General features: G+C 29.9%; 1 protein-coding gene and 3 non-coding genes across 4 annotated transcripts; all 4 read left to right on the top strand.

Annotated features, from left to right (window-relative positions):
• The first annotated feature begins 1,441 nt into the window (after window positions 1-1,441).
• Window positions 1,442-3,791, top strand: LOC111686656 (saccharopine dehydrogenase-like oxidoreductase). The gene is made up of 7 exons (XM_023449028.2): window positions 1,442-1,588; window positions 1,650-1,775; window positions 2,391-2,625; window positions 2,693-2,885; window positions 2,965-3,111; window positions 3,168-3,506; window positions 3,655-3,791. Exons 1-7 carry the CDS (start codon window positions 1,469-1,471, stop codon window positions 3,755-3,757), a joined length of 1,263 nt encoding a protein of 420 aa, XP_023304796.2. The 5' UTR covers window positions 1,442-1,468; the 3' UTR covers window positions 3,758-3,791.
• Window positions 3,792-4,761: 970 nt separating this feature from the next.
• Trnav-cac lies at window positions 4,762-4,834 on the top strand. The gene has a single exon. It is a non-coding gene; the product is annotated as a tRNA-Val (tRNA).
• Window positions 4,835-5,248: 414 nt separating this feature from the next.
• Window positions 5,249-5,321, top strand: Trnav-cac. The gene has a single exon. It is a non-coding gene; the product is annotated as a tRNA-Val (tRNA).
• Window positions 5,322-6,303: 982 nt separating this feature from the next.
• On the top strand, window positions 6,304-6,376 carry Trnav-cac. The gene has a single exon. It is a non-coding gene; the product is annotated as a tRNA-Val (tRNA).
• The last annotated feature ends 10,787 nt before the right edge of the window (window positions 6,377-17,163 follow it).

The raw sequence follows: 17,163 nt of genomic DNA, 5'->3' as shown, positions 1-17,163 counted from the left end.
TGGGACCACCAATAGCGTCATCTCAGAAGTGTAGTTGCGCGGGCTTTAATATTAAGGAATCTACTGAAATGGGTCATTACTTAATGGGAATTGCATTTTAAATAATGAAACCTCCTATGGCACCTAATAGGTGGTCCGATATACCAGAAGACTGATTTCACCTGAAGTAACGGGGTTACCTAAGCAAAGTGGTAGTACATGGACCATGCACAACGATTACCACCTGATTTCTTCATGGAATGATTCAGGAGCGCGTCTACCCAGTGGATGAAAATGACAGCAGTGAAATAAGGCCGTCAAGGCAAGTGTTCACGATAAGCACTTAAACATTCTTATGATTTATTTAAACATTCCGCGGTAAGTAGTAAAAAATTAGATATTTTGTTTTGGGGCCACCCTAACGTATGTACATACGTAATAATTGTTATTAGTCATATTAAAAAGTTAATTTTCAACACTCTATATATTAATGGGTGGTATGTCCATTTCTATATTGGATAGTGGAATATCGTTGTAACAAAATTTTTAGATTAAAAATATGAATATATTTACAATTTTCAATAAGTGAAAAAATATTCTGCTAAATTTCTAAGTTTTTCGCTTTATGTTTACTAAACAAGCATTTCAATTATAAACATATATCGTATTATTAATAATCCAAGTATCATGAATGTAGGGTATCCAAGATTTCATATAATATTTTACATAACAAATTAAGGTTTTTTATTTTGTTTATAAAATCAACACAAATTTTAGATATGTTAATAACTTGTTTTTTTTTTAATAATTGACAACAGCTACTCTTGCCAGACTAGACAATTTATTATAATATTCGAAATAGACTAATATTTTGATGTCCCAGCAGTTCGACAAAGAGTCAGTGCATCCAAAAAAAAAACAGTGATTTTCATTTACATCTCACCACCTGGTTGGCTTTATTTCGTCACGGATGTACTCTTTGTAAACGTAAAGGGTGAAGACAATTGTCACTTTAGTGTCCCCTTTGTAAGTTAGAGAGAGGGCACTTGAAAAACAAAATTTAGCTTTTTCCTATCTCTTCGTTATCTATGGGTCGACGATTGACTACCTAGTAGGACAAGCAATTAGTAAAATAGCTAATCAAATAGTACGTTAAATATGTAATTCGGGACTATCCGATCGAACTGCTGGGGTGTTACAGAGATAATAACAAAATTTTATGGTGAGTCTGGTAACTCTTACTATTGTTAAAAACAAAAGTTTATCTCTTACTATTGTTAAAAACAAAAGTTTATCACTTGATAAAGAAATATTTTCTAAATTGTATTTTGAAATTGCATACAATGTTCGTTTTTCTCACATATGCATAGCGATAACGAGAAAGAGATATGTATTTGTCGTCTAGCAAAAGCTTTGACTATTGTTTAAATATTTAAGAGTACAATGAAATGTGAAATTTCAGTTTAGTGTATAAAGTGAAACGGTTAACATGGCCGAAAGATTAGATGCCATTATTTTTGGTGCCACCGGTTTTACCGGTAAAATTGTTGTTGAAGATGCAGTAAATATATTGAAGGATCTTAAATGGGGCATTGCCGGTCGAAATGAGGTTAGTGTTTAACAGAAAGTTAAAAAATGTGTATCTTTATAGAAATATTATAATCTTTTAGGATAAATTGAAACAAGTCTTGAAAGAAGTGGGGGAGAAAGTTGGAAAAGATTTGTCAAATATACCCATCATTGTGGCTGATGTCAACGATGAGGCCTCTATTAATAAAATGGCTAAAAATTGCAAGGTAATTTATTAATTTTAATTATTATTGATTTAATAATTTATAATATTTATATATTGAATATAAATTAATTTATTTTATTAAAGTTAACGGTGCGGTTTGTGTAAAACAAGTTCTAAATTTAAGTGCGTAATATAATGCGGTATTCCCTAATCACGCTGAAATGTAATTTTGATTTCAAGTCAAGAAATATAAAAAGTAAAAAAATATATTTTTGTTAAAAAATAATTCGGCAAAAATGTTTTGTTTTAAAATGTATTTCAAGATTTAGATTTTTAAAATGTTTTTTTCATTATCAGTACGATTTTTTATATATTAAATTTATTAAAATTAAATACATAAAATTTTTTTTAAATTGCCATAATTAAAATATTTTGTTAATAGTTCCGTCTGATTCAACATTCATAAACATATTATAATAACATTATAATCATTAAAAAATAGATAAGTTCTTCAATTCAAAGGTAATATTTTTAAATGATTCATGAATGAATTAATAGATTAGCTCAAAGTTATTGTAGTTTAAATTGCGGAGCATTTGGCCCTAATAGTTGAATCAAATGAAATCCTAAAATCATACACACATAATGTGAAATTAATTTTAAACTCCATTTTTAGATTGTTTTAAATTGCTGTGGTCCTTATCGTTTCTATGGTGAAACTGTAGTAAAAGCTTGTATAGCTGCCGGTACCCATCATGTCGATATCAGTGGTGAACCACAATATATCAATAAAATGCAATTGAAATACAATGACTTGGCCCAAGAAAGAGGTGTATATGTGATATCCGCTTGTGCCTTTGAAAGTATACCAGCTGAAATGGGTGTGGTATATGCTGAAAAGAACTTCCCGGGTAGGATTTTACATATAAGTACCAGGTTCCATAATTTTTTATACAAACTTTATTTATTTTCTTTTAGGCACTGTTAATTCTGTGGAGTTGTTTTGGGAAAATGAACTTAAATATCAGGATAAATCATCAAAGGCTATTTTGAATAGTGGTACTTGGGATAGTGCTATTTATGCCATGCAGCATATATGTGAAATGTTGAAATTAAAATTTAAATTGAATAGTGGTAATATGCCCAAGTTGCAACCAAAATTAAGAGCGAGGAAAGTTTATATAAACATAATTTGTTGGCAAAACATTTTAAATTATTATATATTATTATTATTATTATTATTATTATAGACCTCTTCCTCACAAAACTGAAGGCTTAGACAGTCATTTCATACCTTTTCCCAATACTGATCGTGCTTCTGTTTTAAGATCGCAACAATTGGCCTATGAGTTGGAAAAGAAGAGACCCATACAATTTGAAATTTATAAAGGATTTAAGTAAGTATAACTGAAAATAACCTTTTTTATTAATATTAGCATTTTCTTTTTTGTAGATCTTATTGGACCGCTTTTGTATTACCATTTTATTTATTATTTCTTGTGATTATGGCTCAGTTCAATTACACTCGCAAATTATTGCTTAAGTATCCGAAATATTTCACAAACGGTCTGATGTCTCATGAAGGTCCTGTTCCAGCAAACAGAAAATCATTAGAGTTTAACATGACATTTAAAGCCAAAGGTTGGACCAAGGACTGTCCCGAGTCTTTACCGCCCAACAAGGAAGTAGTTGTTAAAATTTCGGGCAATGATCCTTGTTATGGTTTTACTAGTGGTTCTCTTTTGTCATGTGCTAAGGTCGTACTGCAGGAACATAGAAATATGCCGGGAAAGTAAGGAATTTTTTCATATAATAAATAGTTTTAAATCTAATTTACTTCTTATAACCATTTTAGAAAATATTCCTTCCTAATGTAGTTTAAGTATAGAAAGTATGTTGATTAAAATATTTAATTTCTTTTTCAATCGTTTTCATTTTAGTGGCGGCGTTATTCCACCAGGTATTGCATTTGCCAAAACTCGCCTGATTGAAGAGCTGACGCATAACATTTCTGGTTTGAAATTTGAAGTTGTAAAAACATGAATCTATTAAAAATAAACATACAAAATAAAAAGTGCTTGATTTTTGTTTTATATTTTATTTGGGTTTAATCTATAAATGTTTTGATATTCATATCAAATTTTTTATAATTATAATCCTATAATCGAGGCATATTCACACACAAGGCGCCAGACATTCAGTAAGTGAATTTCATAGATAATGGACATTTGTAAATCGTATAAATATGTAGACATACATACGATGTTTATTAAATGAATAGAAAAGTTGTATCTTTGGATATCGCAGCATTTGAATTTAATTTGCTGCCACCTTTAACACCTGAAACGCCGAAGACCAGTTTAGTTTAATATTTTTGTCTCCAGCACTGTTTGTTTTTCCATATTATTAATGATTTATTTCACTTGACTGTCTGTCCGTTTGTCTTTAAGTGAATTAAAATTGTGTACCCCAACTGTGCGTAATGAATTTTGATTAAATTAAACACTTTATAGTTGTAATTTGATTGATAATTACCTTGTATATTGTGTGTCGATATTTTGCAGCATTTGTTTTTCAAAATTAAATTAACACAAATAATAATAAAATAAAATTGTCATTAAATTAGCTTGACGGATAATTTTTTATGGCTAACTTATTAAAGTGGTTTTGGATCAATAGAGTATTTAATGCAAAGGCTTGTATATATGTAATTATTAGTTATTTATCTATGTACTTTTTAGCGCGTAACGTATTAGGGGGCAATGTGTCACGCCCACTTACCAGATCTAGAATCCTCAAATTTTGTATGGAGAACTTCCACATTTATACGAATGCATGGGAATGAAATTGGCAGCCATGTTATAGTGGGCGTGGCACCTCTAATATGCATTAATTAAAAAGTTGGTATATCTTGGAAACTGTTAACGCAAGAATCTTTAAAAATCGTAAAGTGTTTTTTATATATGTATATTGATTTTAGGGTAACAAAGCACACTGGGTTATAGCTAGTTACATACATATAAGACAATTTTTTTACCCTATTTTAAGTTTTCGTAGTGTAGTGGTTATCACGTGTGCTTCACACGCACAAGGTCCCCGGTTCGAACCCGGGCGGAAACAAACTTATGTTTTATTTGATAAATATTGCAACAAATTTATATATTTTTTAAGATATTACAATTAAATTTAAAGGATTATATTTCTGAAAGGCACTTTAAAATGGAAACAGCTGTTTCACTTTATTTGCATGTATTTACATAAACATACATCCCTGATCTAATGCGACTTGCTTGTTTTTTGAATCATTAAACAAAATGAAGAGATCCATACGATTGTCAAATTGTCAATCAGTATTTTCTGTACTCTATACACAAAATATTGACAGATCATATTACTTTTGGGCTTGTGCGAAACCGGCTTAATCCTTTGTAGAAACAAATTCCTTGTAAAATATGAATAGCCAAGATTTTAATTAAAGGATTTAATTTGCATTTTATTAAAATATTACGTGTCTATTTTTAGAACTTATCACAAGTTTTCGTAGTGTAGTGGTTATCACGTGTGCTTCACACGCACAAGGTCCCCGGTTCGAACCCGGGCGGAAACAATCTGAGCTTTTTGGTGAATTCGCAGCAAAAAACAAACAACTTCCAACGAAGCGAAAAAAAGTAGAATTTACTCTATGGAAGTACTGAAAAAAGACATAAAGAAGTTATAATTTTAACACAGGCTTGTCATAGGAGCGATGTCCTTTCCATTTGATTCCAAATTCGATGTAGTGAATTTCATTCTCAGGAAGTCATTTTTATGTTCTCTTTTAGAAGTTATTAGGAAGTGAAATTTTAGTATTATATTTAGAATACAACTTATTTAACTCAACTAATATTTACATAAATAAATTACACACATTTATCGAAGCCGATAAACGTCACTCTCACAGAAAATTAAAAAAGTAGCACTTAGTGCTACTTTTGAAGTGTTAATAAATGTTATTATTTTGGAAGTACTTTGTTTAATATTTTCTGGGTTATTGCACTAACAGTACTTTTGAAAATTGTTGCATAAAACCTAGATTTCATAATTTATATATAAAACAAGTAAAAAGTTATAGTCGGACGAGGCCGACCATATAATACCCTACGCCTGTATACGAATATAATGTGATTTAGTTTTCGTAATAAAATTGAATTGTGCCTTGCCTCAGATATACTTAAGCCATTTATTGTTTAATAAAACAGTTGTATGGGGGCTAGGTGAAATAATGGACCGATCTTAACCATTTTCAATAGTGTTCGTCCCTGGGACAATGAAGTTTAGACAATATCATGTACTAAATTTCATTGAATTATCTTCAAAAATTGCGGCCTGTAGTTTGATTACAAGGTTTACATGGATGGACGGACAGACAGACGGACGGACATATCTAAATCGACTCAGAAAATGATTCTGAGCCGATTGGTATACTATAAGGTGGATAAAGGACCAGTATTATTGTGCGTTACAAAAACCAGCACAAACCCAATATACCCTCCCCACTAAACTGGTGTAGGGTATAAATATTACTTATCTATTTTTAGAATCTATCACAAGTTTCCGTAGTGTAGTGGTTATCACGTGTGCTTCACACGCACAAGGTCCCCGGTTCGAACCCGGGCGGAAACAATATAGGAGCTACTTCTTTTTAACATGAAATCAATTAACTAAAAAAACGATTAAATTAAATATTTGAAATACATACATATGGACTTTAAAGAATTGGGTGGAAAATTAGTAGTACAGATTTGAAAAATGTGATTTATATAATAAAATATTTTATTTTATTTATGTACAAGTTTTGGTAATGATTCTAATTGGGATTTTTAGAATTTGATTCTAATCATAAGTCATCTTCCTCTAGAAGTTAAGGAAACCATAAAGCCGTGATACACGGTTGTCCGATCTTACAACGTTGTCAGTAAAATGTTCAGAAAATGTTTAATAATCGTCTGAACTTACAATTTTTCTTTTGCAACGTTGTCAGAAAAAGGTTTATCGAAAATATGGCGAGACAAAATTTATAAGTTGACAGTATTATTAGACATTTTCTGCACATTTTACCGTCAACGATAACTAGTGTTATAAGAAATCAATCTATCAATCTAATGTTATGATTCTTAACTGAAGAATATTGAAAGTAAAAAAATAAAACTTAAAAATGGAAAATTTAAAAATTAAATTAAAAAAATTAAAAATTTTATTTATTTTTTTATTTAATTCTCTTGTTTTATTTTTGTAGAGCATGGAAAAAATTTCTCCTAACTGTTAAAACTTTATCATATGCATTGTCATCAGTGTTGCCGGGAGGTTCAAAAATAAATGGCTAAACATCACCTTGTTAAAGTAAAGAACTGAATGTTACTCTTTTATTAAAAGCATATACCCAGTGTTGCCAACATTGGTCAAGCAAAACGCGCGCAAAAAAATTAAAAAGGGGTAAAAAAGCGTAATTTTCTAACTGAAAATGGGTAAAAAAGCACTAACGTTTTTTTCAGTCAAATATTGTTTATTTTAATAAAAATTGCACATTATTTCGCTCATTTCCTACAAGACTCCAAAATTGGTTTTTATATATATATAATTATATATATATATATATATATATATATATATATATATATAATATATATTATATATATATATATATATATATATATATATATATATAGTATATATATATATATTATATATATATATATATATATATTATATATATATATATATAATATATATATATATATATATATATATATTTTATATATATATATATATATATATATATATATATATATATATATAATATATATATTATTTTTAAGTATTTTGAGTTCTGGAAAAATTGTTAATTTCACTGATAGTGAATAACATAACTTATTTTAAAGTATTTTGAATATTTTTTTTTGTTTTTGAAGAATATTTGCTTTTGTACATTTTGTACATAGATTTCGTTTTGTTGGTCAGTTATAGACCAATCGTCATAAAATTCGGCATAAAGAATTATAATAAAAATCTTTTTATTGCGAGTACAACGATGAAGTAACCATGGAGGCTTTATATATGAGGGATAGATTCAATTGTGTAAAAAAATTATATAAAACTTATTTTTTATCAATTTTCATCGCTGTACACATATTTTTAAGGGGACCTTAATAGGGGGTAGGGTACGTTCCCGATAAATCCGAATTAAATTCGGTAGGAAGATTACATTTGTATAAAAGTAGTTTATTTCGAATTTCTCCGCTAAACACGTATTTTAAGTCGTTTGCTCTTTACGTTCTAACCCTATCGTGCTTTCAACAGACAGACGGACGGACAGATGAACAGACGGATGGACATGGTTAGATCGCCTTACAATTTAATAAGGACCCAAAATATATACGACCAATGTGTTACAAACGGAGTGACTGTCATAAAATTAGAAAGCACCACTTTAGTGCCTTTTTGAAGAAAGGCACTATGAGCAAAATTTTCCGCGTTTGGCACACCAAAAAGCACCGCAAATAGTGCTAAAAGCACTAAGTTGGCAACACTGCATATACCGGCGGATAGAGAGGCAGATAAAAAAATCACCACTACACAACACTATTGGCATTTTTTCATTGAAATTGCACTGAAAAAAATATTTGGTTATTTTTAATTTTGAAGATTAAATTGCATTATTGTAAAATGCGAATATTTATAAACAATGTGTAATCAATGTACTTAAGAATGATAATTTCTTCACATAGCAACAACATTTCTAATTAAAATGTACAAAAAAAGTATGAAACAAGATATACTTATTTACTTTCATTGTTATGCATTCTAGAAAATTATTTACAGTGTACGTTGTTTTTGTAAATTATGCTCTTGCTTTTGCAAGTTGTTTTTGTTTTTTCCAGTTGTGTTTACAATTTTTTTAACACAGCGACATCAACCTGCTTTGTTGAATGCTGTCAAGCAACTAAATAACATATTTGTATTTTTGATGCTCTTGTTTAGAGGTTCGTATGCAATCGTGTTGTGTACATGTAATTTGCCGAAAATCTTCGTTGTCAGAACAATACTAGCGCCGACGTCTGATTAAAAGCTATTGCTGGGAAAATATCATAAAATCAAACTGCATTTTAAAACGTTATAGGGTTAAACTTATAAATACAAAATATATACTATTAAAACATTAGGCCCTTTTCAAGGTCACATACATTTATACATTTTAAAAAGCTTCTAAAGCTTTTGTTTTCAAAAGCACATCACAGAATTATTGCAATTTTGAAACATGCTAAATTTCATGCAATATAATCCTATACAAAAATTAAAACAAACGGTTATGTTCAATAATTGATTTAGCCACATTGACATTAGGAGGGGATGTAGCTCAGATGGTAGAGCGCTCGCTTAGCATGTGAGAGGTACGGGGATCGATGCCCCGCATCTCCAACTTTTTTTATTTTTTTAATTAAAAAATATAATTTTTTATTTAATAATAAAATATCACAAATTTTTTTTTAGTTTATTAGCTCTGGATCGCTGATCATAAATTAAAATCTACTCGCATACCCCACATCATGGGCAAAGAAACACATTTTTAAAGGCGCACATAATATTATTGTTGTAAATATTTCCGCCTTGTTAAAAAATCTACAAGAATAACAAATGAGTATATTAACAATAAATTTGTTAAAGAACATTCTTTTCAGCCTTTTTATTTAAATAAAATAAAAACAAATAATATTGCAACAGTTTTTTTTTTCTAGTCGCAAATAGTAGTCTGTCTAGATGAAATAAAAAAATACATACAAAACAAATATACATACATATTAAATATATGTATGAATACCTTTTTGTAGGGATAACAGATTCAAAAATCCGGTATTCCACAAATGTTCCTGATTCCGGGAATAAAAAAATTAAATTACTTGTTTTATTTTGACAAATGTAGCTATTTACATATACATATGTATGTATATATTATTACCCGGGATTATAAAAATTTCCAAATGACAGTTCGTTTACCCTGCGCGAAATCGTTCTTTTAGTACAAATGTGAATATTTGTACTTGAGGCGCTAAGATTCTAATATTTGTGTGATGTTTATTATTGTTGCAACATGCAGCACCATAGGTGGAAAACAAGCATGTGAGTGTGCGTACCGATGAAACTTTTGTCTATAGTTTTATACGACTTTTAAAGTAAAACTCCATGTTTTGCACTGTGGTATTATTGATTTCAAAAACTTTTCTAAATAAGTTTTGAAGATAGCTTTCTTTATGACCAAATTTAGTTATTCAAAATTTTACCCACAATGTAAAAGTATAGAGTGTAGTAAACATACATGGGCGCACTGCAGTATTATTTTACTGCATTACACATTTCAGTAATCAGTAAATTTTTACTAATTTTTTTCAGTAATCACTAAAATGTTCAACCAAAATGAATTGAAAATGAATGAATTAGTACAAAAATATTATATACTTATAACTAAAATTCTCATACATCTTTTCTCACGTGACGCTCGTACGATTTAAAGAGATAATAAATGTATATATACATAAATATTTTTTTTTTAAATTCTTGTATTTTATATAGGAAATTTCATTACATAAATTTTAGCTTTAAGGCCTGTTGCTCTACATAATTTTAAATTTTCTCTATTAGATTGGTATCGAGAAATTATACTTTAAACTGCAAACATGACAAACCCGCCCGCTTTAAAACAGCTCATCTTTGCATTTCTAGCATATTTACGGTTTAATCCTCTGATTTTTTACTTAAGTATTTAAGAGCCTATTTTGATAGTTATACGAATCCATTTCTGCATCCAACATCAATATCTTGTCAACAGCAATGAAAATACCGCGATATAGTGTACATCTCCCAGCTTTTTCATCTGTTCCTTAGCATGCAGTTGATTCAGTTGCGGAGCAGCCGGTCAACATAAAACTGTTCTAGGGCTTGGATAAGAGTGTTAGTGTGTATGTTATTGAAAGCGCATTTGAGGTCAATGTTATCGATTTAGTGGACAATTTGGCTTGGTACAGTTTCGTCCCTTTACATAAACATACTGATTATATATGAGGTCTTTGTCTGGTATACTGTTTTTAATCAGGAAGAACGTAAGACTAATCGGTCTATAGAACTTGTTGTCACATTTAATAGGTATGTATCAGTCTTAGACGTATGTATGTCAATTTCTAGTGCACAGTGGGGCAGAATGGAAATTTTTTGGAAATAAATCTGGCGTTTCTAAACAGCTGATCCGATCGAGATAAAATTTGGCGTGAGCGTAGCCAAGGAGTATTCGAGTTTAAGTTTTGAAGATGAACCCCGCAGATGCCCCAGGGACGGAGCTGTGGCGGCTCAAAGTAGGGTACCTACGACATGTAAAATTTTTAAACTTGTGCCATTTTTTTGTTTTTCACCCAAATACAAAGATTTTTACATACTACTTATCTCATATAATATCCGAGTTATAGGCATTTAAAAATTTAGTGACACAAAATTTACCATACCTTGGTCCGCCTTTTTTGCTTTGGCGTAAAAAACTTGTCCTATTTTTTGAAAATGTTGCCACTGCATCCTTCCGATTATGACCTATTTTTTATCAAAACTTCAACTTTGGGCGACATGTTCTAAAATCTCAAAGCTGGGATCAGAAAACTGAAAGCAGTTTTGGAAACCTCAATATGTTTTCTATAGATTTTTGCCGTTTTTTTGCCCTAAATGTGTCTTAACTCTTTTATTAATAAAATAAAATTTTCTTTAAGAACATATAACAATTTTATAGTTTTCTAAAAGGTATCTTTACGCAGAACGCTTTGGCGTAAAAAACTTGTCCTATTTTTGAAAATGTTCACCACTGCGTCCTCCGAATATGACCTATTTTTTGTCAAAACTTCTATTTTGGGCGTCATGTCCTAAAATCCCAAAGCTGGGATCAGAAAACTGAAAGCAGTTTTGGAAACCTCAATATGTTTTCTATTTACTCCAAAAGTATTTTCCCAGCCCTGAAAGAAATGTGGACCCTATGGGCAAAAATGTAAAAAATTCCATTTTTGGGATTTTCATTCCTATTTTTGGGAATTGCGGTATGCCCTTTGACCTTTTCAATTTTTCTTTTGCATTTGAAATGACAAATTTAACAAGCGTTGAAGATTTCATTGAGTTTTGTTCATAAATAAAGATTTTGTCATATATTACATATTTGTTAAATTTCTAAAACTATGATTTATATCAAAATTTTAATAGGGTCGCAGATAGCTACAACAATTTAGTCCATATTTATCCCTTAATATCTTTTTTTAGTTAGATATGGAAATTCTTGACCCTTTACAAAAAATTTCAAGCCAATATCTCAATTACATACAAAAAAATGTTCATTTAATCCTGTGTCCTTTAATTTCATCTTTTTCATATTTTAGTATTAAGTATGACAGAACATACATTTAGTGTTGAATAAAATATTTGGACAATTTTTAAAAATTATTTAGTTAATTATTTTATTAAAGACTATAACATTGTATATACAATAAAAAATATAATTTTATTATGAGCCACGCACAACAACACCTTAATCACCCCACACAAACCACCTTTCCCGCCCACCGAAATATAAAACACAATTTAATACAATATCATCAGTTAGTATAATAGCTTTTTTATTTGAACTGTTTATCTTAAACATAATACAATTAATTCTTACAACCTACTTATATTGTTAATTCCTAACACTACTTATTTTCTATAAAATAATCTGTCATATCGGTATACATATCCTGAGGGTAATATAAGTCCTTTAAATCTTCCTCGTTTTGAGATGATAGAGTTTCATAACAAATCCATCTTTTTTGCATAGTTGAAAGAACAGGATCAGAAGATAGAAGTAAACTATTAAAAATATCTTCATTCTGTGATTGCCTGGAGCATTTTCTTAAGCTGAAAAGTTGAACATGCTTAAAATCTCGATTCCTCGCTTCCTGGGCTTTTTCTGTTAACTCTCCAAGTGGAAGAATATTCGATTCAATTATTATTTGACCATGACACAATACTTTGTTTACTGTTTGTGTTAGTTCCCTCCATGGATACAGAGATACAAGTAATTTAGAAATTTCAGATGTATATTCCCCAAATCGATTTCCATTAATTTTATGTTTACTATTCAGTGCCATTAAAAGCAACTCCTTGTCGATTCCAGTTATTTTTAAAGTAATTTCAAAATCACGAAAAACCTTCTCGCCGTATTACCGTCATTTGTACTACCGCAACTTGGAAGTGGTTTGTCCATGTTTAATCCCATCTGAACTTTAAATTCTTCTTGGATTCTGCTTTTTTCCGCAGCTCTCAGTTCTTTCAATTCTTCATTATTTTTTGTTGATTTAGTAAGATTCTCTGCTCACTTCCATATTTGAGGTCGTATGCTATGTGTAAAAAGTAATCCAAAAATCGTATTCTGGCATGAAGTGGTGAAATTCCGAAAGACAGGACTTCTTCATTAATACTTCTGCTTTGTCTATATTTGAGAATTGCGACTTTTTCTCATTACATATTGAGCATCTCCAGAAGGAAGAAGTTTCTGTTATGGTATTGCTGACCTTTCCATCAATCATTTTTAAGCTTAGCTGATATGATACGTTAATAGAGAATTCCTTTATTTTTATGCAAATGGGCTCCAGTGCATTTATTTCATCTTTTAAATATTCCACTAAATCTTTTGTTGTTTTCTTTGACTCCTTTATATATTCTAATCCAATGGGTCTACAAAAATTTTTTGAACCCGGAGTTGTATTGATCCATATATCTTCAAATGAATTTCCGATGCTTGACGATGATGGATTAAGGGAATATGAACGAATTCGTAATGGCACTAATGATGACATAAATACACTTTTGTAGTCTGCTAATGTCCGACTTCCACAAGCTTGTTTGTATTCTGGAAGTGCTGATAAACCGTCACATCCCCACTTACACATTAAGACAACATCACAGTTATGAATTTTCCTTAGTTGGTCTTCTGAAAAGTCTGACACAATTCTTGATGCTGTGTTTTCGAGCAAAGATGATATATCAATACAAGCTTCCACATCATTAACAGCAATAGGTGATGGTTGGATAGCTTGTTTTTTCCTGGATCGCCTTGTATGATGGTAATATATTGTGTCCTTTTTCATGGAGAGCTTTTCTTAATATTTGGTACTTATTTCGACTGAGACCCAGTTCCAACATAAGCGCTATTGCTTCCTCTTCAGTAAAATTTGATTGTGATGTTGGAGTTGGTATACTTTCCACAATTCGCTTAAGTCGTTTTGGTGATGCATTAGGAAGAATAGTTGCAATATGTACGGCATCCATAGGTTGGTTTTCCTTTTTCAGCATTTCGTTAAATGTATCAGCAATTTTCTCATTTGAGATTGAAAAAAGTTTTTGTGTGACCCTCTTTTTTTTGACCTTGAACATAAGTCTTCGTATGACTTGCAAGGCGCTCCTGCTGATGTGTTGTAAGTTGAGATTTCCGTAGTAGTTTCCATCCAACTACAAAATTTTAATCGAAATTTCTTTTGTTTTCCATCCACGGACTTACTTTTTACATCAAAAAGTTTTCAATTTTTGATATGCCTGTTTTGTCTACTTTTCTACTATATGTAGTTTTTATATAATTTGAAATGTCTTCAATTCTTTCTGACCCTTTTGAAGATACACTCCATAAAACGGAATACAACTCTTCGTACTTTAATGTAATCTTCATTGTAGATTTATTAAATATGGTATTTAAAATCTGAGAAGTTTACTTATATACCAATTCTTGTCATTTCCGATACAGGTATTCCAAAGTAAAAAATTACGAACTGTCTACCTATTAACATTTAGGACTATATTACTATAACCTGTAATTCAGTCATTGATATTTCTTATTAGTGAATGAATCGAAATTAAAATTACCTGTATATTTTTAGCTACATGATCATAAACGAAACAGAACGAAATGATCTGTCGAAAAAATTTAGGTAAAAAATAGTAATTAATTTCTGAAAATTTAAGCAGAATAGGACCTTTCAATTATAAGGATAAGCAAACAAATAGAAAATAGGTAAATATAAGATTTAAACATGTTCTGTCATATTTAAAACTAAAATATGAAAAATATGAAATTAAAGGATACAGGTTTAAATGAACATATTTTTGAATGTAATTGAGATATTGGCTTGAAATTTTTTGTAAAGGGTCGAGAATTTCCATATCTAACTAAAATAGATATTAAGGGATAAATATGGACTAAATTGTTGTAGCTATCTGCGACCCTAATAAAATTTTGATATTAATAATAGTTTTAGAAATTTAACAAATATGTAATATATGACAAAATCTTTATTTATGAACAAAACTCAATGAAATCTTCAACGCTTGTTAAATTTGTCATTTCAAATAAGAAAATGCAAAAAAAATTGAAAAGGTCAAAGGGCATCCCGCAATTCCCAAAAATAGGAATGAAAATCCCAAAAATGGGATTTTTTACATTTTTGCCCATAGGGTCCACATTTCTTTCAGGGCTGGGAAAATACTTTTGGAGTAAATAGAAAACATTTTGATGTTTCCAAAACTGCTTTCAGTTTTCTGATCCCAGCTTTGGGATTTTAGAACATGTCGCCCAAAGTTGAAGTTTTGAAAAAAATAGGTCATATTCGGAAGGACGCAGTGGCAACATTTTCAAAAAATAGGACAAGTTTTTTACGCCAAAGCGTTCTGCGTAAAGATACCTTTTAGAAAACTATAAAATTGTTATATGTTCTTAAAGAAAATTTTATTTTATTAATAAAAGAGTTGAGACACATTTTGGGCAAAAAAACGGCAAAAATCTAAAATTTTTTGAATTATTAAATTAAAAAACGTATATTTTTGGATCTGTAAATGACATTGATCTGAAATTTTTTTATATTATTGGAAATTTTGTTCTCTAACTAACAAAAAATTGAGTCCATTTGGTCCAAAATTACGCCCGGTATTCAAAAAAAGGCGGACCAAGGTATGGTAAATTTTGTATCACTAAATTTTTAAATGCCTATAACTCGGATATTATAAGAGATAAGTAGTATGCCCAAGCATGTTTTTTCAAGATCTCGTCAAGCGCTTTCAGAATATATAAAAATCTTTGTATTTGGGTGAAAAAATGGCACGAGTTTAAAAATTTTACATGTCGTAGGTACTCTACTTTGAGCCGCCACAGCTCCGTCCCTGGAGCATCTTCGGGGTTCATCTTCAAAACTTAAACTCGAATACTCCTTGGCTACGCTCACGCCAAATTTTATCCCAATCGGATCAGCCGTTTAGAAATGCCAGATTTATTTCCAAAAAAAATCCGTTCTGCCCCACTGTGTAGTGCTGCATCTGTTTGAGTTTGAAAATGGGATAAAATATATTTATCCTCTTTTGGTACTTTTATCCTTAAAAATGTAATTCCAATACAATACAATATCGTAGTTGAAACCGATTCTTAAGTATTCATTAGGAAAACTTTAATAATTGAGTGGCTCTATTAACTAGCATATATAATCTTCTGTATATATAAAAGAGTATCGTCATAGACTGACTGATTCAGCATCGCACAGCCCAAACCTATAATCATATAATCATGAAATTTTCATAGTAGATGTCTTTGTGGATATGTTTATCCATTAAGAAGGGATTTTTGGATAATTGTATTTGTTGGGGGTGAATAAAGGAAAAAACGGGTAAAACAGTTTTTCTTGATTATATTACATTATGGAAGTTATACATATAAATGAATCAAAAATAATACTTTTTGACCACTGTCCTTGCATTTTCTGCAGTTTTATACATACATACGTACATACATAAATATGTATGTATATGTACTATATGTTGATAATTAGTGCAATACAAGATGTTTCAACATCATGTTGTTGTTGAACAAATTAGTAACAGCATTCCTAAATTAAATTGTTTATTGTTGCTTTTTTTGCAAATAAATTAATATTTATTAACGAATTTTTATCTTCAATTTCCTTTTATTATTTTATTTCGCCTCCAAATACTTATTTATTAGGATGTTGATTTGATTATCCATTACAATCGCAATAAATTTGTGTTGTCTTCCTAGTGCAAAAATTTGAAGAAGAAACAAAAATTCTCAGCAGAAAAATGCAGTTAAAATAACAAGGGAAATATATTGAAATATTTGTTAGAATTAAACTTTTTTTTTTTCAAAATTTTGGGATTATTAGAAAGTTTTGTTTAAATTACAACCAATGAAGCTATTGAAATTTTTATGATTTTATTACCTGCTGCGCTTTAGAGTCAACATTTTTTGACCCAATTATTGCCATAATATAGATGTACAACTGGAAAATCTATAAAGAGAACGTGTGGAAAAACTTTTATAAGTGTATGTAAAAATGACGAAATAACTATTACGTCAATAT

This window comes from Lucilia cuprina, chromosome 4 (genome assembly GCF_022045245.1).
Source record: "Lucilia cuprina isolate Lc7/37 chromosome 4, ASM2204524v1, whole genome shotgun sequence".
Classification (NCBI taxonomy): Eukaryota; Metazoa; Arthropoda; class Insecta; order Diptera; family Calliphoridae; genus Lucilia; species Lucilia cuprina.
Note: the sequence above shows the minus strand (reverse complement) of the source record. Positions and strands in the feature narration are given on the sequence as shown.